We start from the raw sequence: 17,047 nt of genomic DNA, 5'->3' as shown, positions 1-17,047 counted from the left end.
CCCTTGGCAACGCGTGGCGCCTCGCTTCCTGTATTGATTCGAATAGCGAGGGACGTCACGTCCTCCCGAGATGCTCCACGCGCGCAGGCGCAGCCTCGCGGGGTGGGCGTGGCGTGGCAGGTTGAGGGCGGGGCGGCAGCACGCAGCGCGCCGGCGTGGGGGCGGGGCGGCCGCGCGGGGGCGCGCGCGGCGGGGCGGGCGCGCGCGGCGGAGGGAGGGAGCCGGGAGGCCGCGGAGCTGCGAGCGCCGCCATATTAGGCACCGCGGAGCCCGGGAACCCGTCAGCGGCGGCCGCGGCCGGGCCTGGCGGAGCTGCGGGGGCCGGAGGCGGGTGCGGCACGGCGCCGGGAGAGGCGGGGCCGGCGGGAGCCAGCGGGCGACGGGAGCGAGCCAGGTGAGGCGGCCGGGTGGGGGGACCCGCCCCCCGGGCTCCAGGCGGCGGTGGGGTCGGCCGCGACCCCCAAACGCGGCGGACCGCCGGGCGCCACCCCTGCGCAGCTCGGGCCCCTGCAGGAGCTCGGCGCCCTAGTCGCCCCCCGGGTGCGCCGGGCCGGTGACCTCAGCATCCCACCGCGGTCCCAGCCCCGAGCCGAGCGCCCGCCGCTCAGCCCTGGGCGGCCCCCGGCGGCACCTGCAGGACGGACCTCGCTGTCCCCGCGGGCAGCGCCGCAAGTGTCAGGCCGAGCGCCGCCCCGGAGCCGCGGGGTCCCGTCCTGCCCGGCCTCTCCCCCGGCAGCCCCACGCCCTCCTGGCCGGTCGCTCTCTCCGGCCTGTCACCCGCCGACCCTCCCAGCCCTGTCGCTTCCCCTTTTAAACCGCCCACCCCGCGGCGGAGCCTGCCGTGACGCCCTCCCGCAATAAAAACAGCAGGAGACCCGGAAACGACCCGACTCCTGGGTGCTGGGACCCTGGTCTCCACAGGGACACAGAATTACCCAGGGGACAAAGTTTGAATGCTTTCATGTCCCCATCCCACCCGACCCCTCAGATTTCTCATCCCCCACCCTCCGAGCCCCGCAGCCAACGTCAGTGACCCCTCAGCACCTGGCTTTCCCATTTCAGCAGTGACCCTACCCAAATCAGAGGCAGCCTATCTCTGCCCAGTCCCCCATCTGAACCTGCATCCTGCCTGGCCACCTGGGACCTCCTGCATGCCCCCCACTCCCAGCCCTTTCCCCAGCTAAAGCCCAGGGACCACCCCCTTCAAGACCTGTCCCTGACCGGAAGCCTGAGACCCACCCACTTCAGATGCCTAAACCTGTTTGGTTTTTCCCTGATTTCTGCACCCAAAACTCATGTCCTGAATCAGGGCACTTCTCTGGCTGGGAAGCAGATCCCCCCCACCCTAGTCCACTGATGACCTCACCCTCTGGCTGGGGAGGCTCACCCCCCACCTTCTCACCCAACTTTGAATGAGGGTGATTTACCTAATGGAAACTCATCCAGGCAGAACACACACTGCCCCCTGGGCCTGGGTCCTGGAGGACAGACTTTGAAGTGAGGGAGGTCGGGAGGTATGTCTTGTGGGTGGGGGCTTGATGCACCCCCACTGGAGGCTCATGGCCGATGGCCCCTGAGGGCCACGCTGGAGGAGCAGGGTGCTTCCAGAAGGTATCCAAGGCTGTTATCATGCAGAATTTCTTATGAGCCACTGGGCCCGTGTCGCGGGTGCTGTTTTGGTAGCGCTGGGTTGTCGCAGGTGTGCCGGGCGCCATGTGGGGAGCAGCTGGGCTGCAGGGGTTTTGTAAGGCACAGGCTCCCCCAGAGAACTGAGCTATGGTCTTCACTCCTGCTCCCAGGGTGACTCTTTGCTGGTGGCAATTTCTCAGCAGTGTGTGCTGGTCGCTCCTGTGACTGTTCCTCAGTGAAACCTGGGAACCCGTGTGGGCCAGGGGGTAGTGATTGTTTGGGGGTAGGGACAGGACTACCTAGAGGCAGTGGAGAAGCCTGGGAGGGCTTCCAAGGGGGTTCTGTGTAGATGCTCAAACCACTGTCTCTATTTCAGCAGGAAATGTCACACTGTTTACTAGTCACTGGGGCTCTTGGTGGGTTGGGCTTTGTGTATGGGACACATCCAGGTTTGGGGGCCTAGAGTAGGGTTAGTTGGCCCTTCCCTCTGGGTTATTTAGAGGGATGAATATCCAAAGCCACTCTGCTTCGTGGGCTGATCCTGGGGATCCTGGGAAAGGGACTTGGATTTTGGGAACTGATGCCCACAGTGCCCTCATCTGCCTTCTGTGAGAGTTGAGCCAGTTGGGGAAGTTACCTGTGCTTGTCTGAACTGGACCAGGGGTCCTGGGATGAAGTGGGTGGGAGCAGGGACTCTGCTTAGCACCAACACTGCACCCCCAAGAATGACCCAGCACTGTGCCCACAGTGCTGGGAGGCCCCACAGGGAGTCCGGATGGAGCCTGTGGCGTGACTGTCTGGTCTCCTCTCCGTCCCCAGTGGGGCTGTGTCCTGAGCAGGCTGCAGTGCCCAAGCACATACTGGGGTGAGTGGAGGGACTGTGGGTGTCCTGGACCCCTGCTGGAGGGCTCATGTGGCCTCCCCCCTTTTCTGTCCCCAGCAACTCCCTGGGGTTCCTACTGACCTCCTGCTTGCCAGAGCGACCCATGACTATCCTGCCCACACCTCCCTTTTGCCCTGCAGAACCTGCCCTGGGGACCTGGACAGGGTGTGCTGTGGTGAGGGCTGGGGCAAGCCCAGAGCCAGAGGCCCCCCACATGGGCATTCCTGCCCTAATGACCTCGGCAGGGCACTTCTCTTCCTGGTCTCTTCACCTGGGGAAGGAGACCCAGGTGGCCTCCCCTGCAGTGCCCCATCCAGCTGTCAGGTAGTCATGCTCGCTGGCCGCACACCCTCAGGGTGGTCTCTGGAGCGAGCCGCTGTCTGTTCCCTGACCTGGCTCTCCTTCGGTTCCCTTCACTTCCCTTTTAAAAGTTTGTCTATTTTTTTAGTTTTTTGCTGATGACAGCGGTGTGCACACAGTTCTCATGCCACGCCACTCACAGTAGACACGCACAGTTTGGGTTTTATATATTTGCCAAGCTGTGTGGCTGTCACCACTGTCCACTTCTAGGACCATCACCCCAAGGGAAGCCTGTCCCACGAGCAGTCACCCCATCCCTCCCTGGCCCCCAGCACCCACAGATCCTTTTCCTGTCTCTGGACTCACTTACCAAGACAGTCACACAGTGCCACCTTGTCGTCTGGTCCTCCCTGAGCATCATGCCCTCGAGGCCCGTCCACGCTGCAGAATCTTGCTCCTGCCGTGGCTGAGTAGTCCTCCAGGTGTGGCTGGACCGTGCTCCGCATCTTCTCCTTCCCAGGCCTTCCCCACCCGTGATGCTGCACCAAGGGGCACGGGACAGTCCTGAGGGCGCCGGTGGCGGTCAGGTCTGGGCTGTTGTGGCATGGAGCGGGTGGAGACAGCGAGGCTGCACACCCAGGACAGCCGTCACCGAGCAGGCCCCACCCTGCCACGCCGGGATGGAAAGGCCACCTGAGCACCCCAGGTTCCTTCCTGCAGCCCTTCCTTGGACCTGCAGGTGGGCACTGCGATGGCCCTCGACAAGGGAGAGCGACTGATGCTCTGAGCTGCTGGAGCAGGGGGTGTTTGCCTTGTGGGGGCTGCTGCAGACCTGGGGTCACCATGTCAGCCCGGGTGGGTGCTGGGCGGTGCGAGAAGGCCACAGAAGGTGCTCCAGGTCCCCTGCGTCACCCTTTTCTACCTGGAGCAGCAGTTCTCTCGGGGTGGACTCGGGGGGCAGGGCCCCCTGGCTGGGAACGGTGGGGCAGGAGCTCAAGCCAGTGGCGAGAGCACTGCTGGGCCGAGGGTTCTCACTGGGGCAGGATGGGGTGTAGTCACGTGAGCTCGAGAATGAGTGGGCACAGGGGTGGCCGAAGGCCTGGGCACAGCCTCCCTGGAGGGCGCCTGCCCCTGAGGGTTCCCACTGGAGCCTGAGGCTGGGTGCAGCCCTCCTGGGTTCCGGGCCTTTTGGCCATGTCTTGGCTGCCTTGTCTGAAGGGCCCCTGGCTGTTCTTGTCCCCCATGGCAGAGGCCCCGACTTTGGCAGGTCTCAGTGTGCAGCTCAGCTGTCAGTGGCCAGGGCTGAGTTCTGGTCCAGCCGCTGCCCCATGTCATCAGCCGCCTGCCTGTGGGACTGACTACCCACCGGGGAGCCCTGTTGCTCTGTACTTGGTGCCCTCCCCAGCGTGGGCATCACGGGGGCTGTCACTGGATGGTAGGATGGCCTCCAGGTACCTGCGTGCCACACAGCTGCCTGCATGGGGCAGATAGAGGGGCAGGAAGCAGGCCGCTGGGGACCTGTCATGTGCCTGTCATTGAGCCTGTGGCTAGCCGCCACTTGTTTCCTGGGCACCTCTGTGTCAGGCTGCTGAGTGCTTCGCAGGCCTTGTGCCCTGTCCCACAGCTGTGCTGGCAGGAGGGGGTACCCCCACCTGAGAAGAAGAAACCAAGGTGCCAGGAGGTGTCCAAAGCCTTGGGGCCTGTAAGGGTTGAGGTGGCCCAGAGCCACAGCTGGCTATCCAAAGCCCAGGTCTTTCCCTTTAGAATGTCACCAGGGCATGTGATTCACGGGAGGGAGGGGCAGGAGGGTTACAAGGTGGTTCCTGTGCTCCAGGGGTTCGCTGGCCAGGCTCTGTGGGGTGGACAGCATGGTTGCCCGTGGCCCTGGGCTCTGCAGGGAGCATCCTCAGTTGCTTGCACAGTGGCTCCTGACCAGCATGCAACCGAGAGGCCAGAGGGGGTGACAGGAGCAGGTGAGGGGCACGGTGATGCTGGCGCAGGTGTGCTGTGCAGGGCTCCAGGAGGCAGGGGAGACCGGCTCACGAGACCCCTCCTGTGTGCGCTGGAAGCCGCTGACTCGTGCCCTGCTGGCTCCATCCTTCTTTCTTTGGAAGTGGGTTTTAGCTGTAAGTGGACACAGTACTCTCATATTTATGTGTGTGTCCTTGTGTGGTGCAGAGGGTGGAACCCGGTGCCTCACATGTGCCAGCTGAGTGCTCCGCCACTGAGCCCTAGCCTTGCCCGTCTGCGGGCTCTTTCTATCTGGAACTTCTCGCCCAGCCCCGTAGAGGATGGCTGGCTGCAGACCACAGGCCCCGGCTGCCCTGGCTGCCCTGGCTGCCCAGCCTGGTCTCTCAACCTCTTAACCTCCTGGGAGGCGAGGCAGGGCTCGCCTGGGGAGGCTGCTGGAAGTCTGGGGATGCCTGGGACTGTGCTGGGTCTCCTGGTTCTTGCGTCTGGATGCCCTAGATACAGCACTTTGCCTCTGAGTCTCTGCCCTCGGCCATTTGTCACCTTGGTCTTTCATTGGATGGTTCTAGCTGGAGCCAGACTGCAGAGGTCCCAGCGGTGCTCTTACTATGGAGTCCTGGGTGTCTCGACCCCTAGAGCGGCCTTGTCTGGGGCCCAGAGGGTGAGCACAGGGGCGAGTGCCAGCTCAGGGCCCGGCTCCTCCACCCCCCACCCCCGCTGCCAGCCCCACCCAGTCACAGGGTAGCACTGGGCCTGTCTGCAGGGCTCTCGCGAGGACAGAATTAAGAAAGAGCATGCAGAGTCTGCCGTGTGTTGGTGGCTGGAGCAGGGCCCAGGTCACACAGGCATCCAGGAGGCTGGTCCGGGGCTCTTGGGGCTGGCAGGTGCCAGTCTGCAAGTACCTGTTGGTTGGCTGCTGCTCAGCTGCTGCTCTTGAAGGCTAGAGCCACCCTTATCCAGGGATGATTCTGCCCCCAGGAGGCTCTGGTGATGTCTGGGGGCATGTGTGGTCGTCACTCCTGGAGGAGCCCCTGGCCTGGAGTGGCGGAGGCCTGGGACGCCTCCGCATAGCCTGCCCGCCCAGGGCCCCACCCCAGAGAACAGCCCGGCCCTGTGTCTACAGTGCTTTGGGGACACTGGCCTAACCATGTCAGAGGCAGTCACAGCCAGACCCCAGTCAGCTGCTGATGCGGGTGACAGAGGTCCCTCATTACAGGAGTGAGCCTTTCCTTTTGTTCCTTGAAGAGCTTTAAAATGTGAAAAGAGTAGGGACCAGTTTTTCAAGATGAGCAGGACTGGAAGGAGTCAGAGTTTGGCCCAGGCCCTGCGACCAGACTGCTGTGCTCCTGGAGATGCCTGTTGGTCAGCAGAGGTCCTCGGTGCTGCCCCTGCCAGGGGAGGCCCAGCCCTGCAGCAGCCCTGACTGCTCCAGCCCACGAGGGGGCGTGGCCTAGCGCCCGGAACTGAAATCTGGTGCCCTGTCCCTTCTCATACAGGAGAGTGCTCTCTGGGACCACACTGGCTTCAGGGGGCAGAAGGACATAAGTAGGGCACAGGCTGCCCTCAGGCCACGCACGGGGTCCTTGCTGGTCTAAGCGTCAGCCTGCTCACTCCTTGTGCCTCAAAAGCAGATTTGGCCGTGGCCTGGCCCTGGAGCAAGGTCTCGCCTCAGCACTGTGGACACCTGTCTGGTTCTCGGGGTGGGGTCTCCTGGGCACTACAGAGTGCCGGGCAGCATCCTGGCCTCCACCTGCTCCATGCCGGGGCACGCCGCCCCACCCAGCAGTGACAGCCACAAGCCTTCCTGGACACCACCCAGCATCCCCTGGGGCACAGTAGCCAGGGCAGAAACTCCTGGGTACAGCGAAGGGGAGCTGCCTTTGCTGCATACCTGCTGAGGGGAGTCTAGAGCACCCACGGCTGCGGAGGGCGGGCTAGTGTGGCACAGCGGCCAGCAGCAGGGCAGGCCTGGGAGGCCCAGCGCAGGGGCTATCGGAAGGCTGTGCTGGGAGCCAGGCCCTGTGCGACCCGTGGTGTGAGCAGGAGAGCACTCCACCAGGCACAGGAGCCCTGGCTCAGGACAGCCTTGCTGAGGGCTCCCGAGTGGACCCTGGCTGCGCGTCACTGGCTCATGCTGTACTCCCAGAGGAGCAGGTGGGAGCGCAGAAACAGAAGGCGCGTGTGTCAGTGGAGCAGAGGCCTCCTGGTGAGCAGGTGGGCGACACAGTGGCCCTGACCAGCAGGGGATGGGCAGCGGGAGGCTCAGCAGCCAGGGGTCCTGGCCCACCACGTGGGATCTCAGGCAGCAGCCTCCCCGTAGAGTGTGCCCCGTGGGGCTCCCCGCAGGCCTGTGGGAGGCCCATGCCTCGTGCTGCTGGGCTCTGTACTGAGTCCCTCGATGCCGTGGTGTCCAAGCCCAGCGGTCTCTCGTTCTCGGTGGCAGCTGGTTCTGATCGTTGTCCCCCGGCATTTTATTGTGAAACTTCCAGCCCTGAGTAAGGAGGCCCCGAGGCACAGCCTGGCACCCTGGCCTGCCTGGCTGAGGGGTGGGTTGGTTTGAACAGCTGACGTGGCCATGTGACTCCAAACTCAGGAAGTAAAAGTGGCGGCAGGTTAACTGGGACTTCCTTCCCCTGACCCGCCTCATCCCCTCCCCAGGCCCAGCCTCTGCTCCAGGTCCTCCCCCCCCTCCGCAGGCCTGTGGCCTGGCTTCTGCAGAAGAGCTGCCCCTGTGCTCCCGAGCGGCCAGAGTTTCCAAGGATGAGTTCTTAGAAGGGACAGTGCCTCCCTGTGACCTCAGAGATGTGTGGTCACGTCCTGTGAGCACCAGATCGCCCTCTTAAAGCTCAGCTCCGCCAGCTGTGCGCCCCGCAGGCCCCGGGCACCTTCGCCTCTGCGGCCGCAGGTCAGACGCTCCTTGGCTTCGCAGCTGCGGTGAGCACAGGCGTCTTTCTGAGAATGATTTGCTCAGGCCCTTCGCCAGTTTGGTCCCCTCTCTGAGGGGGACAGCTTTCCTGTTTGGCGGGGGGTGGAACCCAGGGCCTGGCACACTGGGCAGGCCTCCACCCGAGCCACACCTAGCCGTGTTGGTCACGCTGCGTGATAAGGTGCCTCTCACGGCAGACGCCCCCCCCCAGGCTCCTTCTCTGGAGGCTTCCGGCCTTCCCTTCTCCTGCCGTGCAGGTGAGCTGGGGCCTCACAGGAGGCAGCCCCGTGGTTCCGCAGCAGCTCCCACAAGTCCAGAATCCTCCAGGGCTGAATCCAGGTGTGGCAGGCCTTGCCCACGGTGGGGAGACTCAGGAGGGGATGAGCAGCCACCCGCTGTCAGCTGCTCTGTGTGTCCAGTGCACTGAAAGCCGGGATTGCATTGAGCCACAGGAGCGTGTCTCAGTGTTCATGGGGCAGAAGTCAGTCACCTGGGAGTCGCAGCTGCTTCAGGAGGCTTAGCTGAAGGGGGAGGGGCTGGCCCTGCAGCTTGGCAGCCCCGCTCCCAGCCAGAGACTGACGTCGGCCAGGACGGGGACCCCAGGGCTCAGGCCTCGGAAGCCAGCCCAGCTCTTGGTGTGACGGGTCAAGCACAATCTGTGCCTGTGCTTGGTCTTGGGGGTCTCACCTACAAGAGGGCGGCTCAGCTAGGAGACCCTGCAGAGGGTACAAGATGGGACCCGGGTCTCAGTCGAGCGGGGGCTGCTGTCTGCATGCTGTGGGCTCTGCCTTGGGGTTGCTGGGTCCGCCAAGGAGCGCGGGTGCCCTGCTCCTTTGCCTCCCGGTTCACACCGTCAGAGGCCAGTGGGGGAGGGCGTGGGAAATGGGGGTGCAGACCCGCCTCCACCTCAGACACCAGCCGAGGCAGCCGGGCATGTGTCCACGGCGGCGCTGAGCCAGCGTGGCCTGTCCCTCAGGAGTCTTCCTCCACTCCTGCCTGTCTGCGGATCTGGTGGCCCTGGGAACCTCCTGTGATGGCATCACCTGGCCTTGGGCCTTTTGGCACTGGCTCATTGCTCTGAGCACGGTGCCCTTAGAGCCCTGCCGTGCCGGTCACAGCATGTGTGGGAGTTTCTGTCCATGGCTGGGTGGCACTCCAGCCGAGGTGTGGGCCCTGCTGCGGGTGCCGGTCTTCACCTGGATCTGCATTTCCCTTCTCGCAGGGTGTGTCTAGGCGGTCACTGGGTCACATAGCGTTGAGCGTGACAGCCTCAGTTTAGGAAGAGGAGGACGTTGTGAAGGTGGACGGTGGTGAGGGCTGGCCACAACCTGAGTGTGCACCGGGAGTGGTCAGGACAGTGAATTTCAGGTCTCACTGTCACAGTTGGTAAAGCCACGCGTTGGTGTCACTGTGGTGCTCCTGGAGGAATTTGTTGGTTTTGTTTTTGGGGATTTTTTTGTGGGGGTCGCTAAGTTGCAGAGGCTGGCTTTGTGCTCACGATCCTCCTGCCTCAGCCTCCCGAGGTACGCGCCACGGCGCCAGCTAGGATCTGTGCTTTATAGCTTTTGGCTCTTGAGTGGGGCTTTTCTTTCTGACTTTCTGCATACCCAGCTGTCCACCCCAGGCCCCAGGCCCCAGGCCGAGGAGACCAAGCAGCAGTGCTAGGCTGGAGGAAGCAGGGGCTCCTGGGGTGCAGAGTGGGCAGGCCAGGGAGACGCGGCCGTCGCTGAGCCTGATCCGCTGCTGTGCAGAGGCAGCGCCCAGGTCGGGCAGGAGGCTTCTCTCGCCCAGACACTGAGCACTTCTGCCCTTACCTGCTCTCTCATGTCCGTCACTGAGCACAGAAGCACTGTGGAGGCTCTGAGAGCATGTGCAGCTGTGTGCCAATAAAGTTTTATTTACAAAAACAGGCGCTGCCCCTCACCCGCCTTAGGCCACACCCTACTTCCCTCCCTAGAGGGCTCCTTGCTGGTGCACCTGCTGACCTCAGCTTGCACGTCACCCCTCAGAGAGGCCTCCCTGGGCTGGCTGTGCACACAGGACCCCTGTAGGGTACCGTGTGGTTGGTGTGATGGCCACACGTTGGCATCCCTGAGCCACAGCCTGGTCCGTCTTGGCCCTGGACCCCATGTGCTGTCCCCTCGGTAATGTCTGCAGTGAGATGGAGCTCACTGACGCCACACGCACACGTGCAGGCCAAGGCCTTAGGCTCCCGTGCTGTGTGGCAGGTCACAGAGGCCACCATGCTCAGGGCAGGTCTTTGCTGTGCCACCTGCACCCTGCCAACTCTCAGGGCCTCCAGAGCAGAGAGCCCCTTCCCAGGCAGGCAAGGACCAAGGGGCACAGACATGCCCCAAGGGCAGCATGTGGGTAGAGGGTCTGCGGCCGGCCTTGGGGCCTGGGGCCTTGCCAGTGGGGGTTCCCGCCGAGCAGCCAGGGGGCAGCCAGTCTGTCCCCGTTCAGTGTTGCTCAGGCCTCCCGGACCCTAAGTTGTGGGAGCCAGTTGCACAGGCACTGGACTCTTAGCTACTCCTCTAGTGACCCCCACGGGGGCTGCTGGCACTGACTGACCTCCAGCCCTTCCTGCTTCAGGCTGACCTTGGCCGGCAGGCCCTGCCCTGCCCCACCATGGATCAGGACTATGAGCGGCGGCTGCTCCGGCAGATTGTCATCCAGAACGAGAACACGATGCCTTGTGTGAGTCCTGCCCCCTGTCTGTGCAGGGGCTCTCCATGGGATGGGTTCAGGGGCCTGGGGACCAGTGGAGCCCAAGCACATTCTTCACCAGGTCCCTCTGCGGAAGCTGCTGGCCTCTGTGGTCTTGCGCTCCCTTGGCAGGTGACCTGGGTATGACCAGAGTACCCCAGTGCCCATGTCCGCCCCTGGACCTGGCAGAGGCCTGCTCTGGGACGCTTCTCCCCTCTGTCCCTCGGCCTGAACCTTGGGCCAGCCCAGCACCTGACGACCTGGGCCCACCAGCAGGCTCCAACGTGTCGGCTGACAGACGCTTCCCGACCTCGGGGTCCTGAGAGGGTTCATGAAAGGAGCCGTGGCAGCAGGGGCTGGCCCGGGGCTCCTGGCTCTGGTGAAGCAGTGTCCGCCCGCCTCTCCAGGTCTCGGAGATGCGACGCACCCTGACGCCCGCCAGCTCCCCAGTGTCCTCCCCCAGCAAGCACGGGGACCGCTTCATCCCCTCGCGCGCCGGAGCCAACTGGAGCGTGAACTTCCACAGGATCAATGTGAGCGGCCCCCAGGGGAGGGAGGCCGCCCGGGTCCACCCGGCCTGCTGTCCCAGCCTTCTCTTGCTGGACAAGCAAGACACATGCCACTCCCTCTCCTCCCCACGCAGGAAAACGACAAGTCTCCCAGCCAGAACCGCAAAGCCAAGGACGCCACCTCAGACAGCGGCAAAGGTAGGGCCCCGCCCGCCCATCCGCCCGCCCGCCCGCCTCTGCCGGCCCTGGCCTCACTGTGCGCGCTGCCCGCAGACGGCCTGGCCTACTCAGCCCTGCTGAAGAACGAGCTGCTGGGAGCTGGCATCGAGAAGGTGCAGGACCCGCAGACCGAGGACCGCAGGCTGCAGCCCTCCACGCCTGAGAAGAAGGGCCTCTTCACGGTGAGCTGCGTGGGGCCACCCAGCCGGCAGGCCAGGTGCTGGGTCCTCCGTTGCAGCCAGGTTGAGGACCCAGCGGGTGGGCTGCAGGAGGGCTGCACAGTGTCCCTGGCCTCTGGTTCCTTCCCCACACTGGTCCCAAGCATCGTTCCAAATACCTGGGTCACTGGGACCCCTCCTGGGGGCCAGGCCGGGCTGCGGGTGCCCCCAGCCACACCCTGCCGTTCACCTCCTGAGCACGCGCTGGCTGCGGGGACCCTGTGGCTGGTGCCTGGCCAGCAGCCTGCAGAGGCGGCCAGGGCCTCTTGCAGGAGCACTGCACAGAGCCCCCCGGTTTGTCCTCTGGTGGGAGACTGCGGGCAGCAGCGTCAGACAGGCCTGGCCAGGCACCTCCGCAGAAAGCAGTCCAGGTGCCCAAAGGCAAGGCTGTCCCGCCCAGAGCAGGGCTGCGCTGGGGTCACGGAGCACACCTGGACGCCTGCAAGCTGGGGTCCTGAGTGCAGGTCCGGTTCTTGAGCGCCTGTGTCCCCCCCCAGTATTCCCTCAGCACCAAGCGCGCCAGCCCCGAGGACGGCAACGACGTGTCCCCGTATTCCCTGTCTCCTGTCAGCAACAAGAGGTCAGCCCCGTCTCTGGGTGGGGTGTCCCTGGGGGCCCCGGAGGCTTCCCAAGAGGGCCTGTCTTCCTGGGGCATGAGCCCAGCGGGGACCCCACAGCACTGAGTACAGCCGGGAGCCAGGGAGGGCGACCTGGGGGCCTGGCTGCAGGCGTCCAGGGCCGCCTCAGCCACAGGGTGGACGTGGCCAGCAGCAGGCCTGGGGCTGGCGGGCGTGGTCGGCAGCTGTGCCGGGCAGGGCGCAGGCTGCTTGATGCCAAATGGCCGTCTCGGCTGTCTCCAGTCAGAAGTTGCTCCGGTCTCCACGGAAGCCCACCCGCAAGATCTCCAAGATCCCCTTCAAGGTCCTGGATGCCCCCGAGCTGCAGGACGACTTCTACTTGAACCTGGTGGACTGGTCGTCCCTGAACGTGCTCAGTGTGGGGCTGGGGACCTGCGTGTACCTGTGGAGCGCCTGCACCAGCCAGGTGGGCCCGGGACCGGGCGGCTCTGAGCAGGGGAGTCCTGGGGCAGAGCCGGGTGGGTGCCACCACCAGACGGGACTGCTTAGGGACGAGCCCAGGGCACAGGGCGGAGGAGGAGCTCTGCCCAGGGGAGCTGCCCTGCCTTGGCCCACGCCACCCACGACTTCACCCTGTGGCCACGGCCGCCTCCTGGCAGCAGGGGCCCCTTTCCCCTGCTCTGTGCTCTCCCGCCCAGCTGTCCTTGGGCCTGTGCTGGCCTGTGTCCTCCCCACTCCAGGTTGGGTGCTCCCAGACCCTGGCCACAGAGGACATGTGGTCTCACCAATCTCCGGTTACAGGTGACCCGGCTCTGTGACCTCTCTGTGGAAGGGGACTCCGTGACCTCTGTGGGCTGGTCTGAGCGGGTGAGTCCAGAACCCGTCTTTCTCTGGAGAACCCTCAAGTGGCCCTGGGTGCGTCCCTGACCTGACCTTGGCGTGCTCCTGGTGGAGGGTGACAGAGACACACGCAGCCCTGGGACCCCGCTCAGAGTTCGTCCCCACAGGGCCCTGTGCAGGTGGCAGCAGCTCCTGACCCTACCCTGTCCCTGGCCGCACACACCCCTGCCCTGGAAGGGAGGGCAGGGCAGGGGGAGCCGGTCCCCACTCCTGTGGAGCCCTCCGTGGCCCAGTGCAGGTGGCCTGTGTTGGCTTTTACGTCTCGGGGAAGCCGGGGCCCTGCCCAGCCCCAGCCGGCTCCAGTGTGCGGCCCCCAGCGCTCGAGGGGCCGCCCTGTGCCCTGCAGGCTGCCAGCAGCGTCTCCCCTTCCCGGGAGTCCACGGGCCCAGCCAGCTGCTCCCCACACTGCGGTTGCCGTGGCCTGGGCTCAGGGTGCAGGTGCTGCTTTCTGTGTGAAGTCCCCACGTTGGAGTGCACGTGTCCCACGTGTTGGGCCGGTCGTCACACCCCGAGTCCTGGGGCGCTCTGGGGGCTTTGCAGCCTCCGGCAGGTCACTCACAGTAGGGGCAGTCCGAGGCACCACCCCAGTCCCTGGAAAGAGGAGAACTGGGCGACCAGGTCCAGGCTGGCTGCCTACCCACAGGCCGGGCCTGACCCTGCCCTCTGCCCTTGCCGTTGATCCCAGGGGAACCTGGTGGCCGTTGGCACACACAAGGGCTTCGTGCAGATCTGGGATGCCGCTGCGGGGAAGAAGCTGTCCATGCTGGAAGGCCACACGGCGCGCGTGGGTGAGGAGCCCGGGCCCTCCGCCCTCTCCCTTGCGGCCAGGCTTCCCGGCCAGGCTGAGGCCCACTCTGCCTTCTGCCCGCCTCCAGGGGCCCTGGCCTGGAATGCTGACCAGCTGTCCTCCGGGAGCCGGGACCGCATGATCCTGCAGCGGGACATCCGCTCCCCACCCCTGCAGTCAGAGCGGCGGCTGCAGGGCCACCGGCAGGAGGTGTGCGGGCTCAAGTGGTCCACGGACCACCAGCTCCTCGCCTCGGGGGGCAACGACAACAAGGTAGGCACCGGCGCGCCCACACCCCAGCCCCAGCTGCCCACCTGCTTCGCGCTCTGTGGGGCCACTGGGACAGGAGGCCGGGTTCTGCTCCTGAAGGCCATCTGGCTTGAGCTCGTCCCTTGCTCTTAGAAGAGCAGGGTGACAGGGGTGTGCCCTGGTGGCCCCCAAGGGAGGGCCTGGGGAGCAGGTACCACCTCTTTTCTGGGGCTGGCCTTGGGGACATGTGCCCCAGGCTCATACAGCCACTGTCCCCCAGCTGCTGGTCTGGAACCATTCGAGCCTGAGCCCCGTGCAGCAGTACACCGAGCACCTGGCGGCCGTGAAGGCCATCGCCTGGTCCCCTCACCAGCACGGCCTGCTGGCCTCAGGAGGCGGCACGGCTGACCGCTGCATCCGCTTCTGGAACACGCTCACGGGGCAGCCACTGCAGTGCGTGGACACGGGCTCCCAGGTGTGCAACCTGGCCTGGTCCAAGCACGCCAACGAGCTGGTGAGCAGGCGGTCACCGGGCAGGAGGGCGGGGCGGGGACACGGGCTGGGCCTGACCTCTCCCCGCCAGGCCAGCAGGGTGACTAGTCAGAGAGGCCGGCTGGCCAGAAGGCCCCGTGGCTGCCTCTGTGGGGAGAGGGTGGAGAAGGAAGCCTGGCGTCCCCTGGGCACACTGACCCACGCCTGTCCATCCTTCCATGGGTGGAGGAGGGTTTGCGGTGGGCACAGAGACAGGGGCTGCAGCACCCTGGGATAGGGGTCCTGAGGGACTCCTGCCACTGACTGCTGAGGCCCCCACACCCCGGGGCGACCGGGAGGCCAGTCCTCCTCCAGGCACCTCAGCCCTGGGTGCAGGAGCAGCCACCACGTCCTGGAGCCCAACCCAGCCCTCCCCTAGGTGAGCACCCACGGCTACTCTCAGAACCAGATCCTCGTGTGGAAGTACCCGTCCCTGACCCAGGTGGCCAAGCTCACGGGGCACTCCTACCGCGTCCTCTACCTGGTGAGTGCGTCCTCTCCAGCCTCTTCTCCTGGACCCATGGGGGGAGACTGGGGCCAGGCTTGCTCTGGTGGCAGTTCACGGGGGGACGGTCGCTACGTCCTTGGCTGAGCCGCCTCACCCCCGCCCCCGGCCACCTCCACCCCCGTGCGGGTCTTGTTTCCCATGAGAAGCCACAGGGACAGCCAGCGTCGCATAACTGGGGTCTTGTAGCAGAGCCCGTTGGCCACAGAGGGCAGGGCAGCTCCCTGCAGACCCCCTCGCGCTGTTTGTGCCGCGCTGGGCTGGCACCCAGGGCCTCGCACCTGCTAGGCAAGCACTCCACCCCTGAGCTACAGCCCAGGCCTTTTTATTTTATTTTGAGACAGGGCCTCGCTAAGTTGCCCAGGCTGACCTCGAACTTGTGATCCTCCTGCCTCAGCCTCCCGAGTAGCTGGGATGACAGGCGTGGCCATTGCTCCGGGCCTCTGCAAGTTCTTTCCAGCAAAAAACGTTTTTGTGCTGGGCTGGGATGTAGCTCGTGGGTAGAGTGCTTGCTTGAGCATGTGCGAGGCCCAGGTCCACCCGTAGTGCCCTGCGCCAGGTTTAGTGCTTAAGGCGGCGTGTCCACCTGTGCACGTGTGTGCCCTTGCTCCTGGGCACTCGGCGGCCCGTCCTTTGGTTTCGATGCTCTGCCCTGCTCCTGCCCTGCGCGGCCTCTGGCCCTTGCCCTTCCTTCTGGCCTCCAAGGCTGGGCTCTGCCCCTGTGGCTCTGATGGCATCTGGCTGCCCATACTTGCTCCCAGCCTTGTGCCCCCCACTCTGTCCCTGGGCTGCCTGCAAAGACCCAAGGACATGGAGGGGTTTCTGTCCTCTGCACAGGCAATGTCCCCTGATGGGGAGGCCATCGTCACTGGTGCTGGAGACGAGACCCTGAGGTTCTGGAACGTCTTTAGCAAAACCCGCTCGACCAAGGTACGGTGGGGGGGGCTGCCTGGCCGGCCTGCAGCCTGTCCCGCGCGGGCGGCTCACAGGCCCCGTGTCTGCAGGAGTCCGTGTCGGTGCTCAACCTCTTCACCCGGATCCGGTAGACCCAGCGGCAGGAGCATGCCATGCCTCTGTCCAGGCGGAGACCCCTGCTCATCCGTTTGCATGGACCCTGCCGTCCCCCCGCACACAGCCCGGAGGAAGCGGCCGGGTGGGCGGGAGCTGGGCCTGGAGACACCCTGGAGAGTCTAATTAAACGCCTGATTGTGAACCATGTCCACCAGTATTTGGGGCGGGGACCAGGGACCCTCAGGATGGGGGCTTCATCTCCCTTCCCGAAGGGCAGGAGTCTCCCGGCATCCCTGAGACCCAGTGCGGACGTCGGCGCTCGGAGCAGGATGGACGCCTCTGGGACCCGCCCGTGTCTGTGCCTCGCTGGGGCCGCAGCTGTCCTGGAAGCACGTGCCCATCTGCTGCCACTGCCTGCCGTGCTGACCTGCCAGCTGGACGCCAGGGCTGGCCAGTGGGGGCGGCCAGGAGGGAGGCCCGAGGCCACGCGTCCAGCCAGAACTGCACCGCTCAGCCCGGCCCGAGGAGCCTGCAGCCAGTGGGGCGTCTTTGCAGCCATTTGTGTCACCACCCGGCAGGGGCCTCAGCGGAGATGTCGGCAAGCACCGGTGTGGAGCAGGCCGGGCCTGTGTCCACGGGAGAGCATCTGGGTGGACTCGTCCTCAGGACAGCTGCACTCTGCCATCGCCATCCTCGCCTGCCGCCCGCGTCTTTCCGCCTGCAAGACTTGAATGTTTCTGTGCCTGCTGGGCGCTGGGGTCCCAGAGGCCGCCTGGCCAGGGCTCAGGCGGCCGCGGTCATCTGCAGCGCCTCACCTCCTGGCCTTCCACCTGGCCACCTGCCTCAGGGAGGCTGGAGAGGACAGGAGCAGGGATGCCCGGGCCTCCAGCAGCACCCTGGGCCTCCCCCGACGCCAGATCCTGCTCGTCCTCCTGCTGGCCCGGGCACAGTGCCCTGCTCTCATCGCCCCCGAGCCTGCAGGATGGGCGTGGTTGGGCCAGAGCAGCCACCTTGTCCCCTTGTTGACGGGTCCTGGGCCAGTGGGGTTGGGCCTGGCGCAGCCAGGGAGGCTGCGCGGGCTGGGTGCGCTCCCTGCGCGGTGGCCGCTGGCCGTGTGCATGTGTA

The 17,047-nt window shown here is 65.4% G+C and overlaps 1 protein-coding gene across 2 annotated transcripts; it reads left to right on the top strand.

The window, feature by feature from the left end:
- The first annotated feature begins 263 nt into the window (after window positions 1-263).
- Window positions 264-16,124, top strand: Fzr1 (fizzy and cell division cycle 20 related 1). Of its 2 annotated transcripts, XM_027952597.2 has the most exons (14): window positions 281-394; window positions 10,302-10,406; window positions 10,823-10,948; window positions 11,059-11,122; window positions 11,198-11,325; window positions 11,859-11,941; window positions 12,222-12,405; window positions 12,741-12,806; window positions 13,525-13,627; window positions 13,715-13,899; window positions 14,156-14,389; window positions 14,786-14,890; window positions 15,749-15,841; window positions 15,916-16,124. In XM_027952597.2, the coding sequence occupies exons 2-14, from the start codon at window positions 10,338-10,340 to the stop codon at window positions 15,955-15,957; spliced, it is 1,482 nt and encodes a 493-aa protein (XP_027808398.1). In that variant the 5' UTR covers window positions 281-394; window positions 10,302-10,337; the 3' UTR covers window positions 15,958-16,124. The 2 variants fall into 2 exon arrangements, with proteins under 2 accessions (XP_027808399.1, XP_027808398.1); XM_027952598.2 differs by lacking the exon at window positions 15,916-16,124 and having other exon boundaries at window positions 264-394; window positions 15,256-15,841.
- Window positions 16,125-17,047: the final 923 nt, after the last annotated feature.

This window comes from Marmota flaviventris, chromosome 1, assembly GCF_047511675.1.
Source record: "Marmota flaviventris isolate mMarFla1 chromosome 1, mMarFla1.hap1, whole genome shotgun sequence".
In the NCBI taxonomy this organism is placed as follows: domain Eukaryota; kingdom Metazoa; phylum Chordata; class Mammalia; order Rodentia; family Sciuridae; genus Marmota; species Marmota flaviventris.
The sequence above is the reverse complement of the archived record's forward strand: the minus strand, read 5'-3'. Positions and strand labels throughout refer to the sequence as shown.